Source organism: Podarcis cretensis (assembly GCF_951804945.1).
Source record: "Podarcis cretensis genome assembly, chromosome: 18".
NCBI classification, from domain to species: domain Eukaryota; kingdom Metazoa; phylum Chordata; class Lepidosauria; order Squamata; family Lacertidae; genus Podarcis; species Podarcis cretensis.
In genome coordinates, this window is record NC_137188.1 from 8,357,849 (window position 1) to 8,383,420 (window position 25,572).

Genomic DNA, 25,572 nt, shown 5'->3' on the forward strand with positions numbered 1-25,572 from the left:
CCGCGGCCTCGAGAGGGCGGGGCGCGGGAGGCGTGGGCGGGGCCCTGGTGCTGACGTCACGCGGGAAGCTAGCCGCCCTCCGCGGCCTCGAGAGGGCGGGGCGCGGGAGGCGTGGGCGGGGCCCGGGCGCTGACGTCACGCGGGAAGCTAGCCGCCCTCCGCGGCCTCGAGAGGGCGGGGCGCGGGAGGCGTGGGCGGGGCCCGGGCGCCGACGTCACGCGGGAGGCCGGCCTCGAGAGGGCGGGGCGCGGGAGGCGTGGGCGGGGCCCTGGCCCCGACGTCACGCGGGAGGCTGGCCTTGAGAGGGCGGGGCGCGGGAGGCGTGGGCGGGGCCCTGGTGCTGACGTCACGCGGGAAGCTAGCCGCCCTCCGCGGCCTCGAGAGGGCGGGGCGCGGGAGGCGTGGGCGGGGCCCGGGCGCTGACGTCACGCGGGAAGCTAGCCGCCCTCCGCGGCCTCGAGAGGGCGGGGCGCGGGAGGCGTGGGCGGGGCCCGGGCGCTGACGTCACGCGGGAAGCTAGCCGCCCTCCGCGGCCTCGAGAGGGCGGGGCGCGGGAGGCGTGGGCGGGGCCCGGGCGCTGACGTCACGCGGGAAGCTAGCCGCCCTCCGCGGCCTCGAGAGGGCGGGGCGCGGGAGGCGTGGGCGGGGCCCGGGCGCTGACGTCACGCGGGAGGCTAGCAACAGTTGCCTCGAAACCCCGCGCGAGGAGGCGCCATAGTGACTGTAGCCCTGGAGACGGTTACTTGCCAACGGGAGCCGCCGCCGCCGCCGCCGCCGCCGCCTCACGCAGCCGCGACCGCCGGAGCCCCGCGCAGCCCTGAGGGGAGCCTGGAGGCGCCGGGGAGCCACCCAGGTAAGCCTTCCCGGGGAGGGACGGCGCCTTTTTCCCCTCGCTCCGGTTCTACTCCGGAGTCACTCCGGATTAGCGGGGGGGGGGGGTGGTGGTGGTGGGGAGGGAGAGCTCTCCCCGGACGGGAAGGAGGAGCCGGAGTGACGAGCCGCGGTTGACGAGTTTCGCGAGGAGGCCAGCGCCGGAGGGCCGGGGGAATCCGGAGTGACTCCGGATCGGGGGGCGGGCGGGAGGCGGAGAGGGGTGGGGGGTTAGCTGGGGGGTGGGGGTGGCCGTGGCCGTGCGCGCGCGCGCGCGCTTGAGAGAGGGAAAGTGCGGGGGACCCGGGGGGTGGGGGTGGCCTTTGCATCGAATCCGGAGTGACGTCGAGTTTGGAGGGCAGGGAACTTCGGGGAAAGTTTCTTATTCTTATCGTTGGGGGGGGGGAGGGAAGCTGGAGTGAGCCTGGTTTCGGATGAGGGCCGGGCGGAGTGGCGGCGCTCTGTTCTGTTGGGCTTTTAATTCGGAGTGACTCCGGATTCGGGGGGGGAGGGCAGAGTGAGGGGCGAAACGGGGCGCTATCGGGAGCCAGGTTGCCCCAGGCAAATCTGGACTCAAAGAAAAGGGCAGGAAGGTGCGGTTTGCAACTAGAGGAAGCCCATCGGTGCAGAACAAGAGCTCCATTTCTCCACCTGAGGTTCAGAATTGCCTGCACTGGCTGGCAGCGTCCTGGACTCGAACCTGGAACCGAACTGCAAGAGGAAAGAGAGCGATTCAGGTTCGGCGGCGCTCCAGAGCCACCCGCTTCTGCAGCAACGACTCCGATTTGGTGTGACTCCGGATTGGTGTGTGTGTGTGTGTGTGTGGAATCTTAGGCAATTCCAGATTAGTGCAGTAAGAAGTTGGCTGTACTTTTATTTTATTTATTTTATTTTTGGAGGAGGGAGGGCGAATGCGGCAGAGATGTGAAACGCCAGGAAACTGCAATAAATAAATGGTGGCCCCACGAAATCCAGATTAAGTGAGGGTCTGCCCTGTCATCCTTTGGCTCCCGACCTGCCTGAGTCATGAGCTATGGGGAGGCCACTCTTTGGCAAGGCTAGACATGCGTTCCCCACACACCCCACACCTGTCAGTAATTGCTTTTCCTTCGCAACAACAGTTCAGCAATCAGCATTGGGGGAAAAAAAAATGCTCTCCGTGGATGTCGGCCACTGTGATTTCTCTTTGATCTCGTCTTCTATTCTGTCCCGTTCTTTACAGCAGCCTCTGCACCGTTATCCATCTCTATTTTAAATCTTTGCCACCCCTGCTTTTCAGGTATAAGGTTTCCCAAAGTGGTTTTTCAAAATGTTGAAAAGAGCTTCAAAGCCAGCAACTTTGGAAAAGAAAAACTAAAGGAAGAGTTGTGTTCCTTTAACTTTTACTTTCAGTCTTTCCCCCTCACTTTCTCCAATAATCCTCCGATAAACTTTCCACCCATTTATTTATAAACAGCCTAAAAATTGCTCTGTCGTTTACAAAAGCAACGGCCACGACAACCCAGACACTTTTGCAGGTCTGGAATCGTAATGCTCTCATGTCTGTCTGCCTTGTTTAGTTAATTCCAGCTGGAGCGATCCAGAAGAACAGCTTTATTTCCACAAAATTGTGTATGGCTTGGCTCACTTGCCTCGAGTTATCGCCTCTCGTTTCTCTTTGCTTGCGGCAATCAGGGGTCGTAGCTGAACTGGAGGTGTATAGGATTGGGAGCAGAGGTTGTGTTCCGTTTACTGATTTATAGTTCCTTGTTGAATATTAAAGTTTTATTAAATATATATTAAAGATCAGACTGAATCAGTCTCTCCCCCCCCCCCAAACAGGTTTCTTGCTTGCATGTTTAAAGATCCTTTGCAGATTCTTGCTTCTCAGAACAGAGTGACAGTTTTAATGCAAGGCGAGGTAAGGCTAAGCAGAATCCAAGAGAAATTCTAGTTAGCGTCATGGAGTTTAAACCTTTGCAGTAACAGGGTAAGAACCAGGTCGTTTCCATAGCAATTGACTTACACAGATATAAGCATCACACAAAATGTCCAATTATCATTCTCCTTCATCAGGGACGAATGGGGAGGAGGAAAGAGAAAAAAAACCTTTCAAATTCCTAGGCGCCATCGCCAGATTTCCAAGCTGCAGGCCTGAATGAATGTTTCAAATTCCTGGGTGGCTGCTTCAAATTATTAGAATTTATCCGCCCCCCTCCCCATCCCGGCTTTTGAGGGATATGAAGCAACTTGCAGGGTCTACTTAACTGAGACATTTGCAGCCTGCTATACCCTGGATTACAAATTGTGTTAGTAGCTATTGTCAGCATCCCGGCGCTGCTTGCCAGAAAATGCCATTTCCTTCTAAAAGTCACAAACCGTAGAAACACGATGAATTATTCAGCGAGCATAAAACTACTTCCTTGGTGCAAATTTTGGAGTTTGCATCGGAGGCCAAACCTGCGTGTGTGAAATACCGTATTTTTTGCTCTATAAGACTCACTTTTTCCCTCCTAAAAAGTAAGGGGAAATGTGTGTGCGTCTTATGGAGTGAATGCAGGCTGCGCAGCTATCCCAGAAGCCAGAACAGCAAGAGGGATCGCTGCTTTCACTGCGCAGCGATCCCTCTTGCTCTTCTGGCTTCTGAGATTCAGAATTTTTTTTTTTCTTGTTTTCCTCCTCCAAAAACTAGGTGCGTCTTGTGGTCTGGTGTGCCTTATAGAGCGAAAAATACGGTAAATAAAACCACTTTCTTTTGCTGCCGTTTGCAGGGCGGGAGAGGGAAAGCGGGGGAGGAATTTACAAAACTTTAATAGCTCTGCCCTCCTTTCAGAACTCATTGATTAAACATTTCGGTCTTCAGGCTCCTCCGTCGTCAAATCTACTCCAGACCCAATGGCATTTTACAAGCGGCAAGATATTTTACAGCGGGGTGGGCTGGCTTTATCTTCCTATTCAGCGAAGGGTTTCTCTCCGATGGCTGCCAAGATATATTTAAAACGTCCACTCCCCTCTCAAGTCTCAAATGCCAGCGCAGTTAAAGTCTGGCTAACATTCCTTCTGGAGTTGATTTCAGTCTGGTTGGCGTGTCAGGGCTTGCTGCTCGGAGAGCAGAACCTCTCCTGACTTGAGATTGTATTTCGGATACGCAAAACCATGTCTTCCTTTCCGTCCTTCTGCTGGGACACTTGGAACCTGCCCTCTAATTGTTCTGCCGTATCTCTCGGCGCCTCGACGTGGAGTGGACCTTAGCCCAAATTCACATCAGCAAAGCAGCTGGCTTTTTAAAGTTTGGGCTGCCCTGGATCGATAGGCATGAAATCAGATATATTGTTGTAACTCGCCCCGGGATTTTATGTCAAAAGGACTGGCGGGAAATCAAATAAATACAGAGCTTTGGTTTCTATGTTAAATCAGAATCCTTGATGAGACTTCTGTTCCCTTCATGAATGCAAACCTGGCTTAAATAATCTGAGCTGCTGTTGCTCAGATCTAAGGTACTGCAAGCAGAACATTGACAAGTTATCTGAGCTGTCGCAGAGCTCACATCTAAGGTCTTTCGTACAGAATGATGCTAAGTAATCTGAACTTTCCAGTTCATAAATCGCATTGGCAGGACTTAACGTCTTCCGGTCTGCCTGATCCAGAGAGTTTGATAGCATTTTGGCCCTCACATGGAAACAGCCCAGGCACAAGTTGGTCACTGAGAGTGAAGCCGGATCTCCATGCCATTTTCATGAGCTGGGTACATCTTTATGAAGTGATGCCATCCTGCATGACTTGAGGGGTCAATCTTCCAGTACAGTGGTACCTCAGGTTACATACGCTTCAGGTTACATATGCTTCAGGTTACAGACTCTGCTAACCCAGAAATAGTGCTTCAGATTAAGAACTTTGCTTCAGGATGAGAACAGAAATCGTGCTCCGGCGGCGCAGCAGCAGCAGGAGGCCCCATTAGCTAAAGTGGTGCTTCAGGTTAAGAACAGTTTCAGGTTAAGTGCGGACCTCCGGAACGAATTAAGTACTTAACCTGAGGTACCGCTGTAGCAGAAGGTCTTATTTTTAAATGGAAAGCAAGGTAGAAATAAATAGTTTCAGAAACACACATACGAAGGCCGGGATCGAACCTGCAACTTTGGGTGTTTGCAGCACCACGCTTCAACCGACCGAGGTATCAGATCTATTGGTGGCATTTTAGCCATGATGGTGAAATGGAATCTCCGAAGTCCAGAGGCTATATGAGTTGCTGAGGAGCAGACAGTTGTCTCCGTGCCTTTATCAAGTTGCATAAACGGAAGAGATTTCAGCAGGGATGTTGCCCGGTTAAACGAACATTTGCTGCCAAATGCATTTAGGTAAACTTGCATGTTCTTTTCTAGAACAGTGTGTTATTAAAAATAAAGGTAAAGGGGCCCCCGACCATTAGGTCCAGTCGTGATCTCGCTTTATTGGCCGAGGGAGCCGGCGTTTGTCCGCAGACAGCTTCCGGGTCACGTGGCCAGCATGACTAAGCCACTTCTGGAGAACCAAAGCGGCACATGGAAACACCGTTTACCTTCCCGCCGGAGCGGTACCTATTTATCTACTTGCACTTTGATGTGCTTTTGAACTGCTAGGTTGGCAGGAGCAGGGACCGAGCAATGGGAGCTCACCCCGTCACAGGGATTCGAACCGCCGACCTTCTGATCGGCAAGTCCTAGGTTCTGTGGTTTAACCCACAGCGCCACCCGCGTCCCTGTTATTAAAAATAAGTAGCATTTAAGCCTGTGATGGGCTGTCGTTGGAAATGTAGGTTGTGTACAGCCCTATACATTTAAAGCACATCTCCCCATCGTACCCCAATAAACTTGAGATCTGTAGTTAAAGGTGTTTTGCCTCTGTGGAACTGTACTTCCCTGAGGGGTAAACTATTTTTCCCAGGTTTCTTGGGTAGGGAGTTTGTGCCGTAAATATACAGCAGAATGTTGAGCAAGTCCTTGTTTGCATATGAGAGATCGCTTATGAATACACAGCAGGAGGTTCCCTAGCGTTTGAGAGATTTGAAAAGAGAGAGATTCTCTCTCAAGTTTGCAACACGAGTTTGGGAGAAGTTTTGGCGGGTGCCTCTCTTCCCCAGCCGCCCTCATCCTGCTTTCAACGTGCAGCAACTGAAACCCCCACTGAACCAGGGGAGCCAGGGAAGGCTCAGAAACGGATTAGGAATCGCTGAAAACATTTCCGCCCAGCCCGTCCCCCATCCTTTTTCTGGTGACATTTCTCTCTCTGCAAGGAAGGCGGTGGGGGCAGTTCCTCTGTGTGGTTTCCTGTGACGGTGGGGGCCAGCTTGCTGGTTTGCGATGCTGGAACGTGCGGGAAAGGAAGTCGGCGCCTTCCTTGCCCTGGTGAAACGTTCTCCTGGGGGCTTCCATTTCGACCCCAGGCTGTTAAAGAGCCTGCTGCCATGGTTTTCACATGGACCGAGCCAGTTTAAAGGAGTTCTAAGCTTGTGGGACAGGCCTCTGTGCCATTACGGGGGGGCCTGCTGATTTTCCAAGGATGTTAAAAGGTAAAGGGACCCCTGACCATTAGGTCCAGTCGTGACCGATTCTGGGGTTGCGGCGCTCATCTCTCCGCAATTGCTAAGAGTCTCCCATCATCTGCTTGATTTTACATATTATTATTTATTAGGAATGGGACCTCCAAGGGCAGGGTGGGTAGGAAATTGATTCTGCTTGCATTTTATTAAGAAATGACCTAATTTACCTCGCTTGCCCTCCCTCCCGAAGCATCATCTTCCCAGACATTGTTTTTCCCCTTCAAAAACTTAAAGTGGGACGGAGGGAAAGCGAGGGAAACATAGTTTGGATTTTGTTTTGGAGAGGAGCACGAATGAAAAGGAAAATTGGGTTCGTTCCTCTCATCATTCCTTTCCTCATCACGGATGATGAACTGGTTTCCCTCCAGGATTGCACCGGCCCTTACCAACACCTAGCGGGGTGCAGGCAACCCTGCCCTGTTTCATAGGGGCACCAAAGCACAGATCTATTCATGGAAAAGAAAAAATTGCCAGAGAGAACTGATCTCTGCCTTGGTGGGCCAGTTTGAAAAACCGGGAGCCTGCGAGTGCTCTTAGGATCGCAAGTGAACTTCTGAAATGAGAGGAACCTGCTAGCAGAGACCTTTGAATCCTGCGTGTGTGCAGTTTTCTTCACGGGGAGGCTTTCTGCATCTGGCCCAGCGCACACCTGTCCTTAGGGTTTTTTTCATGTGCAACATGCAAAAAGCACTGCTCTTTAGAAACAGGTTCCAGAGCTGTCTTGACTGCCTGTGTTCTTTCATATGATCTTGTAATTCTCATTTCATTCAGATTCAGGCCTTTTCAGTGCCCCCCCCCGACACTTGTGGAACGTTCTTCCCAGTTTCGTTGTCATCAGTTTTGAGGAACCAGGCATCTATTAAGTCCTGAATTTGTTTTTGTTTTTTCCTGTTTATCTGCGTTTTTACATTGCTGCTGGGTGTTCTTAATTGGTTTTAACGTAAGTTGCTTTGGGTAACTCTGTGAGGAAAGCGATTAAGAAATATAAACAGTGATAGTTAATCAAATTGCTGATAAATTAAAGACCTAGTGTCCATTGTTTACACTTAAGCCGCTTTCTTTCAATCTCCTCCTTCGTTTTCTTTCGCAATCTGTTCACCATATAAAGTTGGTATCCTTGCAGGCCAAGCATGAGACGCCTGAAAACGTCATTGATTAAATTATGCCTTTATCTTGCCCTTCCTTCAAAAGAGCTGGAGGTGGTGGTGAGTGTAATGTTTGCCTCCCATTTTACCTGCACAACAACCTTATGGTGTAGGTCATGCTGAGAGACTGAGCCCGTCTCAAGATCATGAGTAAGAGATATGAATCCTCGGTAAGGTTTTAGCCAAAAATTTTAACCCCCCCAGGACACTGTACTTCATTCAGCCTGTGCCCTCAATGCTGCTTCTTGTTGTTGTTGAGTTGTTTAGTCGTGTCCGACTCTTCGTGACCCCATGGACCAGAGCACGCCAGGCACTCCTGTCTTCCACTGCCTCCTGCGGTTTGGTCAAACTCATGTTGTTAGCTTCGAGAACACTGTCCAACCAACTCGTCCTCTGTCCTCCCCTTCTCCTTGTGACCTCAATCTTTCCCAACATCAGGGTCTTTTCCAGGGAGTCTTCTCTTCTCATGAGGTGGCCAAAGTATTGGAGCCTCAGCTTCAGGATCTGTCCTTCCAGTGAGCACTCAGGGCTGATTTCCTTCCGAATGGAGAGGTTTGATCATCTTGCAGTCCATGGGACTCTCAAGAGTCTCCTCCAGCACCAGAATTCAAAAGCATCAATTCTTCAGCGGTCAGCCTTCTTTATAGTCCAGCTCTCACTTCCATACATCACTACTGGGAAAACCATAGCTTTAACTCTACGGACCTTTGCTGGCAAGGTGATGTCTCTGCTTTTTAAGATGCTGTCTAGGTTTGTCATCGCTTTTCTCCCAAGAAGCAGACGTCTTTTAATTTTGTGGCTGCTGTCACCATGTGCAGTGATCATGGAGCCCAAGAAAGTAAAATCTCTCACTGCCTCCATTTCTTCCCCTTCTATTTGCCAAGAGGTGATGGGACCAGTGGCCATGATCTTAGTTTTTTTGATGTTGAGCTTCAGACCATATTTGCGCTCTCCACTTTCACCCTCATTAAGAGGTTCTTTAATTCCTCCTCACTTTCTGCCATCAAAGTTGTGTCATCTGCATATCTGAGGTTGTTGATATTTCTTCCAGCAATCTTAATTCCGGTTTAGGATTCTTCCAATCCAGCCTTTCACATGATGAATTCTGCATATAAGTTAAATAAGCAGGGAGACAATATACAGCCTTGCCGTACTCCTTTCCCAATTTTGAAGCAATTAGTTGTTCCACATCCAGTTCTAACTGTAGCTTCTTGTCCCACATAGACATTTCTCAGGAGACAGATGAGGTGATCAGGCACTCCCATTTCTTTGAGAACTTGCCATAGTTTGCTGCCTTCTATCTATCATAGTTATGCAACTGACAGCATTTCTTGACTACAGAAGGCTAGAGGATTCACATTATAATGGGGCTCAAACATACTGTCCTCTGTGGGCTCCTAGGTCCCCTCTGGAGGTTCCTAGATCCCCTGAATCTACAGTACTGACTTTTCAATTAGTAAAGCAGTCATAATTGCCGTTTTCAGTATCCCCCGTCTCCTTTCATTGTCTGAATATTAAAACAAAACAAAATTGTGTAAAGTAAATGGACTTCTAAGTCAAGGATGAGGAACCTGATGCCTCCCTCCTCCATTGTTATGTTGGACCCCAATATGTCGTGTGTTCACAATCTTTTAGGTCTCCGCCTTATTAAAAACAAAACAAACACACTGTGCTCACTTTCTCAGTCGCCAAGCCCTGGTTTTGTGAGGTTCCATCCCTGCCCCTCTGGCTGTGCCTGGTCCAGCTTGTGCCACTAAATTAGATGAATTACACAAAGCAAATGAAATGCCGTTAAAATCCCTGAAACGAGAAGCAGTCGACTAGAAATGTTATCTTATAGAATAAAACTAAATAACAAAAATCAAAAAGTTTAAGGAAAAAATTAGAAAAACCTAGAATTGAACAAAGCCTTAAACCTTGAATTGTACAAAGGCTTAACGGGCTGCCGGCTACAAACCTCGTTTCACCGAACTATTTTTTGTTATTTAGTTTAATTCTATAAGATAATATTTCTAGTCGATTACTTCTCGTTTCAGGGATTTTAAAGGTATTTCATTTGTTTTGTGTACCGTATTTTTCGCTCTGTTGGACACAGTTTTTCTACTCAAAAATTGAGGGGAAATGTGTGTGCGTCCTATGGAGTGAATGCAGGCTTGTTCTATAGCCGCGCGCAACCCCTCTAGCACGGAGAGGCTGCACGGGGCTATGGCTTCTTAAGCTCCATGCAGCCTCTCTCGGCAGGGAGAGATTGCGCGGGGCTAAAGAGGAAGCCAAAGCAGCGAGCGGGATCCATCCTGCTCGCTGCCTTGGCTTGGCTTGTACGCGCAACCCCTCCGGCAGGGAGAGGTTGTGCGCAGCCTGTACGCTGCTCTTTGGGGCTGGGGGAGATTTTTTTTATTGATTTCCCCGTCTAAAAACTAGGTGCGCCCTATGGTCCGGTGCGCCCTATGGAGCGAAAAATACGGTAGATTTCTGCCGGATTCAGCAATTTCTCCAACACAGGGACACAGGTCTCGAACGTTTAGACGCAAGTCGTCGTTTGTCATCCGTCTTCCTCAGGAGACAACGGAGGAGCACGCTTTTGCGGGGGGTGAGGTCCAGCTGCTGGACAGCTGCAGTGTACCTGCTGTGGCTGTCGAGACCGATGCAGGAGAGACATGTTTTGTTGAAGCCGGGGAAGACGAAGGGGCCCAGTTGTATGTTTTGAGGGGAAATGCATTTACAAGACTTGAGCACATATCTAAAAGCAAGTTAGGTGGTGTTCTTTAATGGAAATAATTTGCAATGTGTAAGGCAGGCTTGGAATGTACTTTGGGGGGGGGGTGCAAAATGGGATGTGGTCCCATGTTAGACAGGGTTATACAGTGGTACCTCCGGTTAAGAACTTAATTCATTCTGGAGGTCCGTTCTTGACCTGAAACTGTTCTTAACCTGAAGCACCACTTTAGCTCATGGGGTCTCCTGCTGCCGCCATGCCGCCGGAGCACGATTTCTGTTCTCATCCTGAAGCAAAGTTCTTAACCTGAAGCACTATTTCTGGGTTAGCGGAGTCTGTAACCTGAAGCGTATGCAACATGAAGCGTATGTAACCCGAGGTACCACTGTATCTTAAAGGTAAAGAGACCCCTGACCATTAGGTCCAGTCATGGCCGACTCTGGGGTTGCGGCGCTCATCTCGCTTTCCTGGCCGTACAGCTTCCGGGTCATGTGGCCAGCATGACTAAGCCGCTTCTGGAGAACCAGAGCAGCACACGGAAACGCCGTTTACCTTCCCGCCGGAGCGGTACCTATTTATCTACTTGCACTTTAACATGCTTTCAAACTGCTAGGTTGGCAGGAGCAGGGACCGAGCAATGGGAGCTCACCCCGTCGCAGGGATTCGAACCGCCGACCTTCCGATCGGGAAGTCCTAGGCTCTGTGGTTTAACCCACGGCGCCATCCGCGTCCCACCAGCATATCTTAGCAGTTGCTTAAAAACCACCCACGAAGGACGGATTTCTCCAATGAAGCAGAAAACCGCCATCGCTCAGTGGGAATACAGTGGTACCTCGGGTTACATACGCTTCAGGTTATAGACTCCGCTAGCCCAGAAATAGTACCTGGGGTTAAGCACTTTGCTTCAGGATGAGAACAGAATTTGTGCGGCGGCAGCAGGAGGCTCCATTAGCTAAAGTGGTGCTTCAGGTTAAGAACAGTTACAGGTTAAGAATGGACCTCAAGAACGAATTAAGTACTTAACCCGAGGTAGCACTGTACTGGAATCCTCGCCCAAGTGCTCTTTGAAACCTGGGTCCAGCGCTATCCAGCCCCCACCTTCTGAGACCCATCTACCCCAGAGGCATCCATCTGCCCTCTCGCAGTCTGGTGAGGGGGAATCTACTCTTTCCATGTTCAGAGCCACCATTCGCCAAGCGTCGCTTTGCAGATTCGAGGGCTGCAAACTCACGGTTTGCAATGGAAACTCGAGATTCGTGTCTGATGGCAGAACTCTTTCAAGAAACCCCTTATTTCTTCTCTCTCTCTCTCTTGGAGGGAGGTGCATTTTAATACAGTGGTACCTCGGGTTACATGCGCTTCAGGTTACATACTCTTCAGGTTACAGACTCAGCTAACCCAGAAATAGTGCTTCAGGTTAAGCACTTTGCTTCAGGATGAGAACAGAAATTGTGCTCCGGCTGCAGCAGGAGGCCCCATTAGTTAAAGTGGTGCTTCAGGTTAAGAATAGTTTCAGGTTAAGTACGGACCTCCGGAACGAATTAAGTACTTAACCCGAGGTACCACTGTATGCCCCTCCCCTCCTTGAGAAGCATAAATGTTCCCAGAAGATCCCAGAACTAAAGGCACCTCTGAAGTTTCGTACCCGTGTTATGATAGATAGATAGTATTGCATATTATAAGGGATGCGGGTGGCGCTGTGGGTTAAACCACAGAGCCTAGGGCTTGCCGATCAGAAGGTCGGCGGTTCAAATCCCCGCGACGGAGTGAGCTCCCATTCGAAAGCACGTCAAAGTGCAAGTAGATAAATAGGTACCGCTCAAGCGGGAAGGTAAACGGCGTTTCCGTGCGCTGCTCTGGTTCGCCAGAAGCGGCTTAGTCCTGCTGGCCACATGATCCGGAAGCTGTACGCTCACTCCCTTGGCCAATAAAGCGAGATGAGCACCGCAACCCCAGAGTTGGTCACGACTGGACCTAATGGTCAGGGGTCCCTTTACCTTTGCCGGCCACTTGTGACACAATGAAGACGTCTCCACCATCTGGAGGTGCACGCTTGGGCGTACTTGGATCTCGACTGTTTTCACACACTAGGAACACATCCTGTAGCTGCACAATCAGAATGAATTTCAGGAACCAGAAAGTCGCATTGAAAAATACAACTTTCGAGCCCCAAAATGGCAACTTGGCATTCTGTTTTGGCGACTGCAGCCCTGGTTTAAGGAGCCATTTGGCACCTAGCTTATACACCTGAGTTTCTGATACTACTTTGCAGAAGTCCTGTGAAGATCGGCTTAGTCCTGCTGGCCACATGACCCGGAAGCAGCTTAGTCCTGCTGGCCACATGACCCGGAAGCTGTACGCCGGCTCCCTCGACCAGTAAAGCGAGATGAGCGCCGCAACCCCAGATTCGGCCACGACTGGACCTAATGGTCAGGGGTCCCTTTACCTTTACCTTATACTATAAATAATGATCACTGGATGTAACCACACGCCTCCCCCCTTGGTTTTTGTGCTGCAGCATTATGTCTTTTTCCGTTGCCTCCTGCCCCAGCTCCCTGGTATTTATGCTTCTGAGAAGAGGCTGTTGATGAAATTCTTGCAGGTCGCTTCAGATTTGGTTTTTTTGGGGAGGGGCTGGTAGATTTCTTGCATCGCAGCTGCCGTTCTTGCAGGTCAGCCCTGCTCATCTTTTCGCAGGGCCTTTCTCTGGAAAGATTCGGGTAGAGCAAAAGTTTTGTTTTGGAGCAGTTTTGAAACCGCCTCTGGAGGGGGGGGGGACGACGAAAGCAGCAATCTCTCGTGGAAGGGCCTTAATCTCCCCCACCACCCCGGCGGCACCCAGGATTACAAGGGGGGTGGAGGAGCTTAAGCCCCCCCCCCCACATCCCTTGGAAGAACAACAACACAAGAACTTCTGCATTTGAGGATTCAACAATATTATCAATTTGAGCCAGCCACCCGGGCACCGAGATAATCGCTCCCGAACTCCAGCCTCAAAGTCCTATCTGCTTTCCTCCAGTTTTAATCGTGGGGGTGTGTTTGGGGGGGGGGAGATAGAAGCACATGCAGATGTTCAATTAATAACGGGAGCGCTGGCTGAGTTTGCACCGGTCCCCGCATTGTTTATTGAGTAACAACGGTTGCCCCTGGCGACGCAGTCCACTCCCGTTTCCAGGGGCCGGTTGCCCGGCAACGGATAGAATGCTTCCCAAACTAAACAATGCCACCCCCCCTCACCACGACTCTCCCTCCTCCCTCCTCCCATTAAAAACACACTAAATATGTCATGCTGATTTGTCAATCGTTCCAGGGCGGATGGCGGGGGGGGGGGGGGCGGCGGGTGAGAGGGTTGCAGAGAGAGGGAGAAGGAAAATAATCATTTCTTCTCTATAGTAATTGAAATGGAGCTGTTTTATTTTATTTATTTATTTTTTAAAATGCTGCCTGTTTTTCGAGAAGAGCAGCAGTTGCAAGCCAAGCACCCCGTCAATCTGATTTTCCTTAGAAACCAATGTCCAGGAAAGGAGGAGGAATTTTTTTTTGGGGGGGGGGGCTGTTTAAAAGAAAAAAGAGTTGCGTCCAACATTGGTCATACTCAAGAGTGGACCTGACGAAGTTGATGAGCAGGGCTGACCCGGGGCAAATGACCAGAGGCAGCGTGGTGCAGTGGTTAGAGCGGTGGACTAGATCCTGGGGGCGGGGGGGAGACCAGGGTTCAAATTCCCCCACTTGGCCACAAAGCTCATTGGGCATGAACTTGGGGGGGGGGGGCGGTCACTGCCTCCCTCAGCGTAAGCTACCTCTCAGGGCAGTTGTGGGGCTTAAAGGAGGAGGCGGAGAAGCGTGCAAGCCACTTTTGAGCCCCTAAAATAAAATTGATTTTTTTTCTGGGTCTGCTCTTAAGCGCGGGATTCGCCTGTTCTTTCAGGAACAGCAGAAAAATGGGGCTCTTGGAGCCGACAGCAGCCGTTCTGCAAGGGGGCGTCTCCCTGCCCCACTTCCACTGGCCCGTATTCTGATTTCTTACTATGTGAAAAGTGCTTTGCAAAGCCCCCTCTTTGGCGGCGGTTTGTGTGTATGAACGTGTGTGTATATGTGCCGGCGGGGGGGGGGGGGCCTTTTGCTGAATGGAAAACAGAGGAAATGTTTTCGAGTTCCGCAATGGGACTTTAAAAGCCACCTGCAACGTGACATTTTTCGGGATTGTAAAGAGTTGTGCTTTCATTGTCGTTATGAGCCGGGCTTCGTGCCTGACTTAGCAAAATCTTCACATGAATCTCCATGCTAGCAGGGCTGTGAAGTGGCAGGCGAGGGGCAGGCGGAGTTTGTGGAGGCTAGAAATAATAATAATGATCACAATAACAATAATGGGTGTATTTATTTATTCAAAGCATTTCTATCTTGTCCATCAGCCGGAATGTTCCAGAGCATATTACAAATGACAGTCCCTGCCCCTGGTCTTTTAAAACCAAAACAAAGACACGACACAAAAGGAATGGTGGGCAGGGCAGAGGAAAACAACCCAACGGCAGCGCCAAATTGCTTACGATAAGCAGGTGGACTGGAAATGGGCTGTTCCCAGCTTGTTTTTAATTTAAAAAATAAAAATAAAGACTTGTTAGGCGCCTGAGAAATAGAGTTGTGTGCACACCCTGCATTTAAAGCTCACGTTTTCCTCCGAAGAATCCTGGGAGCCGGGAATTGCTGCTCTGCAAACTATAGTTCCCAGGATTCCTCTTTGAGGAAGCCATAAGCTGTAAAAGTATATGGTGTGTAAAGGTAAAGGGACCCCTGACCTTTAGGTCCAGTCGTGACCAACTCTGGGTTGCGAGCTCATCTCGCTCTATAGGCCAAGGGAGCCGACGTTTGTCTGCAGACAGCTTCCGGGTCACGTGGCCAGCAGGACTAAGCTGCTTCTGGCAAACCAGAGCAGCGCACGGAAACGCCATTTACCTTCCCGCCGGAGCGGTACCTATTTATCTACTTGCACTTTGACATGCTTTCGAACTGCTAGGTTGGCAGGAATATAGTGTGTACACAGACATAGTTTGGCAACCCCGTTTTCCTGGAAGTGGCTGTAATGCAGCCAGAAGTTTGGGGCAGTAATAATAATAATGAATAATAATAATCAGCATTCATACCGTGCTTCCAAGTGTTCCAGCTGCTTCGGGGCCATAATCTTGTTGTGATCTTCACAAGACCTCTGCAAAGTAGTATCAGAAACTCAGGTGTATAAGCTAGGTGCCAAATGGCTCCTTAAACCAGGGCTGCAGTCACCAAAACAGAATGCCTAGTTGCCATTTTGGGGCTCGAAAGTTTTATTTTTCAATGCGACTTTCTGGTTCCTGAAATTCATTCTGATTGTGCAGCTACAGGATGTGTTCCTAGTGTGTGAAAACAGTCGAGATGCAAGTACCCCCAAGCGTGCACCTCCAGATGGTGGAGACGTCTTCATTGTGTCGCAAGTGGCCGGTAAAGGTAAACGGACCCCTGACCATTAGGTCCAGTCGTGACCAACTCTGGGGTTGCGGTGCTCATCTCACTTTACTGGCCAAGGGAGCCGGCATACAGCTTCTGGGTCATGTGGCCAGCATGACGAAGCTGCTTCTGGCGAACCAGAGCAGTGCATGGAAACGCCGTTTACCTTCCCTCCAGAGTGGTACCTATTTATCTACTTGCACTTTGAGGTGCTTTGGAACTGCTAGGTGGGCAGGAGCAGGGACCGAGCAACGGGAGCTCACCCCATCGCAGGGATTCGAACCGCCGACCTTCTGATTGGCAAGCCCTAGGCTCTGTGGTTTAACCCACAGCGCCACCCGCGTCCCGATAGCCAGGCTCAAAATGCGCCTGGTGAATTTCAAACTCTGAGCCAACATTATTCTCCCCTATTTTGGATATCTGGTGTGGGGCCTGAAGGTTGCCTGAAACTACCTCTTGAGATCACGGCAGAGGTGGAGATGTTTTCTTGACTAGTATATCTCTGCCGCTCTTCAGCCATAAATTCCTAATGATGCTTAGGTTCAGTTTGATTTTTTAGGCCAGGGGTCAGCAAACTTTTTTCAGCAGTCCACTGTCCCTCAGACCTTGCGGGGGGCCGGACTTTATTTTGAAGGGGGGGGGGAATGAACAAATTCCTATGCCCCACAAATAACCCAGAGATGCATTTTAAATAAAAGCACACATTCTACTCTCATAAAAACACCAGGCAGGCCCCACAAATAACCCAGAGATGCATTTTAAATAAAAGGGCACATTCTACTCATGTAAAAACATGGTGATTCCCGGACCATCCGTGGGCCGGATTTAGAAGGCGGTTGAGCCAGATCTGGCCCCCGGGTCTTAGTTTGCCTACCCATGTTTTAGGCATTGGCCATTAACAAAACTCCCGGTGAGCTGAACTTAAGTAAGGAAACCCAGCATCAAACAGGGTTGTTCTTTTTAAAGAAGACTTTTGGTAGTTCCCAATACTAATACTCAGAGGAGCCCCATTGAAATCACTAGACTTAAGTAATTTGACTTCCATTAATTTTAGTAGGTCAGCTCTGAATTATTACCTAATGGGATGCTTTCCTTTAGATTACAAATGTCAGATTACTTGGGTCAATTGCATTCTCTTACTAAAATCTGCAGGGCTGTACTAAAGACCTGGGGTCTTTGCAATGACAAAAATTTAGACTTTCTAAGGTCCGGGCACTGCCTCAGCCTGCAAAGGACGGGCGCAGAACCTTTATCAGCTCGAGGGCCACATTAGCTTCTGCGCAAACTTCCAGGGGCCACATTCCAGCGGTGGGCGGAGCCAGGGGCAAAAAGTGGGCGGGGCAACAAACATCAATTTCACTTCTGGGCAGTAGGCCTGTTTCGCCACAAACCTGCACACTTCTCTCTGTCCTCTCTACACAGGGGAGCTAGAGAAGAGACAGAGAGGTTGGATACAACCCACATACCCTCCAACATTTCTCCGATGAAAATAGGGACACCCTATTCCAGAAATAATATTATTATTATTATTATTATTATTATTATTATTATTATTATTACCCTGCCTATCTGAGTGGGTTGCCCTAGCCACTCTGGGCAGCTTCCAACCTATATAAAAACATAATAAAACATTAAACATTTTTTTAAAAAAATCCTTATACAGGTGAAACTCGGAAGATTAGAATATCGTGGAAAAGTTCATTCATTTCAGTAATTCAACTTAAAAGGTGAAACTAATATATGAGATAGACTCATGACATGCAAAGCGATATATGTCAAGCCTTGATTTGTTATAATTGTGGCGATCATGGCATACAGCTGATGAAAACCCCGAATTAACAATCTCAGAAAATTAGAATATTAAATGACATCAGCAAAACAAGGGTTGCAAATAGACCAATATTGGACCTCTGAGAAGACCTTTGGGCTTTTCATCAGCTGTACGCCATGATCATCACAATTATAACAAATAAAGGCTTGACATAGCTCGCTCTGCATGTCATGAGCATCTCATGTATTAGTTTCGCCTTTTAAGTTGAATTACTGAAATAAATGAACTTTTCCACGATATTCTAATTTTCCGAGTTTCACCTGTACGGGGGCTGCTGTCAGATGTCTTCCAAAGGTTGTATAGTGACTTATCTCCTTGACTTGTGGGGGCGGATGATAGCAGGAATCTACTTGAATTAATCATCTGCGATTTCTTTATTCATGTGGCAGACCTTTCGAAACCTCTACCTTGGCGCCGCTTGAAAAGAAAGCTGTGCCCCTCCTCCTCTAGATCCAATCCTCCATTCCCTTTTTCTCTGTTTCCCTCCCTTCTCTTTCTGCCTTTTCTTCTAAAAACACGGAGCAATCCAAACCACGCTTGTGACCCACTGTTTGGTTCTGAAAACACCAGCGATCCGGGGGACAAGAGCCCGTTTTCTAAACGCTGTTTGGCTTCTCCAGGGTCACGGCACACGTTAACCCCAGAAATAGAACCCAGAAGTTGGTTCCTTGCTTCTCTGGCCCCTCTCCCCTCTTTCCAAATGGTTCCTTTTCCTGTTGCATGCTCTCTGCCTGGATACGGAGCCCAGCGCAGGGTAAATAGAGACGGTTTCTAGGGACTCCATCTGTCCGGAGCGTCTGCCTAGTTTGCTTGCGAGTCAGAGTTTGCTCGTCAGTGACGCAAGCGGCGGTGTCTATTTGCGACTCTATTTCCATCAGCATTCCTGCATTATGGAAACCCACTTTGCTCTTTGGTATAACTCCGTGGGACGGCTGAAAGAAAAAAATTGGGGGGTGGGGGTGGTTACGTTTTGTTTTCAATTGGCAAGTGCTCCCGCGTGGTTTCAGTTAAGAGCCGAATTTCCCTGCCGAATGAGGTCCATCTAGTCCACGGGTCAGCAGACTTTTTCAGCATGGGGCCGGTCCACTGTCCCTCAGACCTTGTGGGGGGCCGGACTGTATTGTTTTTTTTGGAGGGGGGAAATGAACGAATTCCTATGCCCCACAAATAACCCAGAGATGCATTTTAAATAAAAGGACACATTCTACTCATGTGAAAACACGCTGATTCCCAGACCGTCCACAGGCCGGATTCAGTAATAATAATAATAATAATAATAATAATAATAATAATAATTTATTATTTATACCCCACCCATCTGGCTGAGTTTCCCCAGCCACTCTGGGCGGCTCCCAATCAAGTGTTAAGAACAGTACAGCATTAAATATTAAAAACTTCCCTGAACAGGGCTGCCTTCAGATGTCTTTTAAAGATAGGATAGCTGCTTATTTCCTTCACATCTGAAGGGAGGGCGTTCCTCAGGGCGGGCGCCACTACCAAGAAGGCCCTCTGTCTGGTTCCCTGTAACCTCACTTCTCGCAATGAGGGAACCGCCAGAAGGCCCTCGGTGCTGGACCTCAGTGTCCGGGCTGAACGATGGGGGTGGAGATGCTCCTTCAGGGATACAGGACCAAGGCCGTTTAGGGCTTTAAAGGTCAGCACCAACACTTTGAATTGTGCTTGGAAACGTACTGGGATCCAATGAAGGTCTCTAAGGACTGGCGTTATGTTGTCCCGGTGGCCACTCCCAGTCCCCAGTCTAGCTGCCACATTCTGGATTAATTACAGTTTCCGGGTCACCTTCAAAGGTAGCCCCATGTAGAGCGCATTGCAGTAGTCCAAGTGGGAGATAACCAGAGCATGCACCACTCTGGCCAGACAGTCTGTGGGCAGGCAGGGTCTTAGCCTGTGTACCAGGTGGAAGGCAATTGGACCAGAAGGCAATTGGGCTAGATCCAGCCCCCGGGCCTTAGTTTGCCAACCCATGATCTAGTCCATCATCCCATTTTCACGGGGCCAACTAGATGGGAAGAGTGCAAACTGTCTCTCCTCCTGTGGTTTCTAGCCTCTGACAATTGGGGTGGGGGACATTGGAAACAGCGGAGGCTGAACATACTTGGAAGTCGAACCGAATCCGTTCCGGAAGTCCATTCGACTTCCAAAGTGTTCGGAAACCAAAGTGCGGCTTCCGATTGGCTGCAGCCAATCGGAAGCCCCACCAGACGTTTGGGTTCCAGAAAATGTTTGCAAACCGGAACAGTCACTTCTGGGTTTATGGCATTCAGGAGCCAAAACGTTCAACTCGCAAGGTGTTCGGGATCCAAGGTACAACTCTAGTTTACACAGAGAAGCACTATAAGTGGGTAAAAGAATCTGGACTAACTATTCTAGATGCAGACCCTCCAACTGTCTCTATTTTCCAAGGACAGTCCCGGATATGCCGAAGCCATCCCGGTTTCCAATTCGATCCCAGAATGTCCCGCTTTTCCTTAGGGCGTCTGTATTTTATTTTTTTATTTTTTAAATACTTTTCAGATTTATACATTCTCTGATTTTGCAATCACTTTGACCTTTCATAGCTTGACTTCCTTCCCCCTCTTTCTGCGGTTCCTTAAATTTATTTTCCATATCTTCTGCATATCCAAATTAACTCAACTGGTTCATTTATTCATCTTCTTCAAATATATACTCTTACGAAACTGCAGGTTATGACAACAACCCTGCCAGGGTTTCTGTCTGCTTAGAATTTATCTGTAAATATTCAATAAACCGTTTCCATTCTTTTATAAAAAGTTTGTATTTTCATCGTACAATGTTTAATTGATGTTTTATTATGTTTTTATATACGTTGGAAAGCCCCGCCCCCTAGAGTGGCTGGGGCAACACAGTCAGATGGGCGGGTTATAAATGGTAAAAAATATTATTATTATTATCACTGTTACTATCTGTCTATCTCAGCCTCAGCTGCAAAATAGGATAAATAAGTTGTAGGACCACAGTCCTGGCCATACATTAGAGTATGTGCCACATCTTGTAGTTAGAAAACAGTTCAGTGGATGGATTTGAAACTTGTCCATCTAAGAGAGACCCTTTCTGAATCGGGGGTAGACAAGGAGAGGGTTGGCCTATTGTGAAAAATGTTGAACTTTGGATAGAAGGCTCTGGCATTCCTACTGGTTCTGTGTATTTTTCTTCCATGGACTTTTGCTGGGGCAGTTTTTCCACCATTTCTGCATTCGGTGAAATTTTGCATAGGCAAACTGTTAGGGCCAGAGGCGCCAGCTTGCAAGGGCAATTGGGGGAATGGCGTGTACATGATGTTGTGGTGTCGCAGGTGTGAGCATTGCGCTTCCCTCCCTAAGCCGTGTAAAAGCTTCCTAGGCTTTCGGAAGGAGGTGCCAGGGGAACATATAGGGGGCTAGCTTAGCCACCTAGTCCACTGACAACGTGTCACTGGATGGAATTGGCTTCTGATGTTTGTTTGTTTGTTTTAGCTTTGAAGCATTTGTTAAATTCACTCTAGGGACGCGGGTGGTGCTGTGGGTTAAACCACAGAGCCAAGGACTTGCCGATCAGGAGGTCGGCGGTTCGAATCCCCGCAATGATGGGGTGAGCTCCCATTGCTCGGTCCCTGCTCCTGCCAACCTAGCAGTTTGAAAGCACATCAAAGTGCAAGTAGATAAATAGGTACCGCTCTAGCGGGAAGGTAAACGGCATTTCCATGCGCTGCTCTGGTTCGCCAGAAGCGGCTTAGTCCTGCTGGCCACATGACCCGGAAGCTGTATGCCGGCTCCCTCGGCCAATAAAGCGAGATGAGCGCCGCAACCCCAGAGTCGGTCATGACTGGACCTAATGGTCAGGGGTCCCTTTACCTTTAAATTCACTCCGTAAAAAATCTGAAACACATAAAACCAATGAGAGATAAAGAATGGAAAGTGACTCCGCCGAAAGAAACTTGACGGTACAAATTTAAATCCATATAATTGAAATTGGCTTAATCTTGAAGTGTAATCCAATGAGACTGAAGACGAGATACTTGAGGGCCTGGACAAGATAGCAAAACACTTGTATACCTTCTGGGTCCTTGGACTGATTTACATCAATAAGAGAACCAATTTTTGATGCGGTAAAAGAGATGTGTTCACCACCAGTTACAATTCCAAGCTCCGGCCGGCCAACTCTTGTCTGGAGGAGGGCATAAGGCAGGGGTCAGCAAACTTTTTCAGCAGGGGGCCAGTCTACTGTCCCTCAGACCTTGTGGGGGGCCGGACTGTATTTTTTTTTTGGGGGGGGGTGAACAAATTCCTATGCCCCACAAATAATTTCATTGTAATTAATTGTTAATTTCATTGTACACTGGTACCTCGGTTTCCATATGCTTCAGGTTACATACGCTTCAGGTTACATGCGCTTCAGGTTACAGACTCCGCTAACCCAGAAATAGTACCTCGGGTTAAGAACTTTGCTTCAGGATGAGAACAGAAATCGTGCTCTGGCGGCGCAGTGGCAGCGCGAGGCCCCATTAGCTAAAGTGGTGCTTCAGGTTACGAACAGTTTCAGGTTAAGAATGGACCTCCGGAACGAATTAAGTACTTAACCCGAGGTACCACTGTACACAGGTTGTACATTGACAATAAAGGTATTATTATTATTACCCAGAGATGCATTTTAAATAAAAGGACACATTCTACTCATGTAAAAACACTCTGATTCCTGGACCGTCCGTGGGCTGGATTGAGAAGGCGAATGGGCCGGATCCGGGCCCCGGGCCTTAGTTTGCCTACCCATGGCATAAGGCATCATCTTCTTTCGTGATTTCACTGTCGTCGATCTCTTCCGTCACACATTTGTGTACGTAGGCTTCTTTTCTGATCACGACATCATTTTTTTATAATTGCAGTTGTTTGCATATCTCGGTTTCCCATCAGGGCAGAACTCGAACTCAAGATACTAGCGGCCAAACTTCCCCTTGTTGTGCTAAATGTAATAACCCAAGTAGAAATCGCTTGCCACAGCCACCGGCCCACCGAGAAAGCAGCATGCACCCTTAGCTTCTGCCGTTAATTAAAAACTGTGTCTTTGTTCCCTCCCCAATCCCATCACCCTCTTATCTCCTAGAGCCAGGCATGCAGGAGTCCGAGGGCGGCTCAGATTCCACGACTCCTGTGGCGCTGCGAACGTCGGCATCGGTCCAGGCCCCTGTGGTCCAGCCGGTGCCGGCATCCCAGCAGGTAAGGACCCCTCCATCCACTCTCCTCTCCCAAGCGATCTTTCTTGCTTCCTTTAACTCCAAGCCTTTGGGCAGCGGGTGTGTGTGTGTGTGTGTGTGTGTGTGTGTCTTATCTGCTTGCTGCCTCCCACCTGGTATCAGGAATGGGCACCACAGGGCATCTGTTGAGGTCCACAGTCCCCCATGCAGTCTGTCTCTTGTCTGTCCACCTGTCCCTCTGTGTCGCAAACCTCGCGAACCATCTATACCAGGGGTAATAATAAATAAATACACTTTTTTTAAATTTATACCCCGCCCTTCCCGGTTCAGAAAACCGGGCTCAGGGCGGCTGACAACAAATTTAAAACACTTAATTGATGCAACAAAAAACCAGCGTAAAATACAGTATAAAATTGAGCGATCTCGGCCCTGAATGGGAAACCTGGACTTTGAAAGTCATCTAATCTTCCTTGCTGTATTATACTGTATTGTTTTAATTAGTGTTTTTATAGTTGTTCTGATTTTGTGTGGAGTGCCCTACCTGGGTGGATGGAGCAGCCAAGTAATTTTCGTTGTCCCCGAGAGGGGGCAATGACAATAAAGATGATGATGATTATTATTATTATTATTATTATTATTAAAAGGTGAAGTGTTTTAATTTGGGGGGAAATCCATCCAATAAACATTAGATGATCACCAGGGCTAGCTGGCTAAATTAGTCCTGTTTGGGCCAGCGAAGAGACCAGGGGAGAATTAGCTGTGGGATCCTAGAGCAGGTAATCTTCATAAAAAGGGGAGGGAAGGGAGGGGAATAAAAGATCAGGCTAAGTTCAAATTGAAAGCCAGGTGGAATAGCTCTGTCTTACAGGCCCTGCGGAAGGAAGTTAAATCTTGCAGGGCCCTGGTCTCATGGGACAGAGCATTCCACCAGGTCGGAGCCATCACTGAGAAGGGTAGTCAACCTTTTTATACCTACCACCCACTAATGCATCTTTCTTGATGGTGAAAGTTCCTTACCGCCCACCAGTGCTAGATGGAAGGAGGGTTCAGCTTGTGCCGTAGAACCCCCTACCGCCCACCTAGAGTCCCGAAACGCCCACTAGTGGGCGGTAGGGACCGGGCTGACAACCCCTGATCTATATGGATGGGGCAGGTTGCAGGGTCTAGAGCAGGCGGGGCGAAGGGTGGAGGAGAAATTAGATTCATGTTCACATTCAAAGGCGAGCCTATTGAATTTGCATTTCCTGGAAGATACGAGCAAACTGAAACACAGCCGTCCTTCGAAATTTGCAGTGATGGTGGAACCTTGGTTCTTGAACGGCTCAGTCGACGAACAAATTGGCTCCCGAACGCCGAAAACCTGGAAGTGAGTGTTCCAGTTTTCGAACGTTTTTCGGAAGCCGAACGTCCGATGCGGCTGTCGGCTATTGTCTTGTGGCATCCGAAAACACCAAAATAGTTTTCTCATGGCATGGCTGTACCTCTGATGTGCAGTGGCTCTACATGGCGTGGAATGAGTTTGCAAACCACGGTTTCGTGCGCTTCCTCATTTGACAAACCACGGTTATAACCCTAACTCTGCTTCCAGAGGCCCCTGCCCTATAGAAATGGGAGTGGGGAGTGGATGGGAAACAGCCAGTTCAAAACCATGGCCTGGCTTTTAGGTATGAAAGCACAAGCGATGGTTTTAAAACCATAGTTTACTGGTGATGTCCGGAAAGAGCCAGGGTTTCGTGTGTATTCTTCAGTGTTTGCCAAGTGTTCAGCGGCAGCCTCTGTTGGACACAGTGAGCCGCTTGCAGGCTGATTTAATTTTTGGCTTATTGTTAGATTCCGATGTGTTTCCTGGTAGGGTTTATATGCGTGTTGAAGACTGCCTCGGGGGATGTTAGCAGAGAGGTGCTTTTGTAAATGTAAATAATAATAATAAATTTTATTTATATCCCGCCCTCCCCAGCCGAAACCGGGCTCAGGGCGGCTAACAACAATAAAATAGTACAACATTATAAAAAATTTATAAAAATTAATTAAAATCAAAATTGATGGCAACCATAAACTAAAGTTTTATAAAGATTGCCAAAGGAGGGAGTCAGGCTGCGCCCTGACCAAAGGCCTGGCGGAACAGCTCTGTCTTGCAGGCCCTGCGGAAAGATGTCAAGTCCTGCAGGGCCCTTGTCTCTTGTGACAGAGCGTTCCACCAGGTTGGAGCCGCAGCCGAAAAAGCCCTGGCTCTACTTGAGGCCAGCCTAACCTCTCTGTGGCTTGGGACCTTCAAGATGTTTTTATTTGAAGACCGTAAGTTCCTCTGTGGGACATACCAGGAGAGGCGGTCCCGTAGGTACAAGGGTCCTAGGCCGTATAGGGCTTTGAAGGTTAAAACCAGCACCTTAAACCTGATCCTATACTCCACCGGGAGCCAGTGCAGCTGGTATAGCACCGGATGAATGTGATCTCGCAGCGAAGACCCCGTAAGGAGTCTCGCTGCAGCATTCTGCACCCGCTGGAGTTTTTGGGTCAGTCTCAAGGGCAGCCCCACGTAGAGCGAGTTACAATAATCCAGCCTGGAGGTGACCGTCGCGTGGATCACAGTGGCTAGGTCAGGGCGAGAGAGATAAGGAGCCAACTGCTTAGCTTGGCGGAGATGAAAAAATGCCGCCTTTGTAATAGCTGCAATCTGCGCCTCCATGGAGAGGGAGGTATTGAAGATTACACCCAAACTCTTAACGGACGGTGCTGGCACTAATTGCACCCCCGCAAGAGATGGGAGTT

At 49.0% G+C, this 25,572-nt stretch overlaps 1 protein-coding gene across 3 annotated transcripts in view; it reads left to right on the plus strand.

Moving 5' to 3' along the window:
- Positions 1-721: 721 nt before the first annotated feature.
- RFX2 (regulatory factor X2) overlaps positions 722-25,572 on the plus strand; it is a 65,729-nt gene continuing 40,878 nt past the window's right edge. For all 3 annotated transcript variants that reach the window (XM_079960584.1, XM_079960585.1, XM_079960586.1), the window contains exons 1-2: positions 722-853; positions 22,713-22,825. In XM_079960584.1, the coding sequence (XP_079816710.1) occupies positions 22,721-22,825 (105 nt within the window). In that variant the 5' untranslated portion in view covers positions 722-853; positions 22,713-22,720. The remainder of the gene's footprint in view (positions 854-22,712; positions 22,826-25,572) is intronic.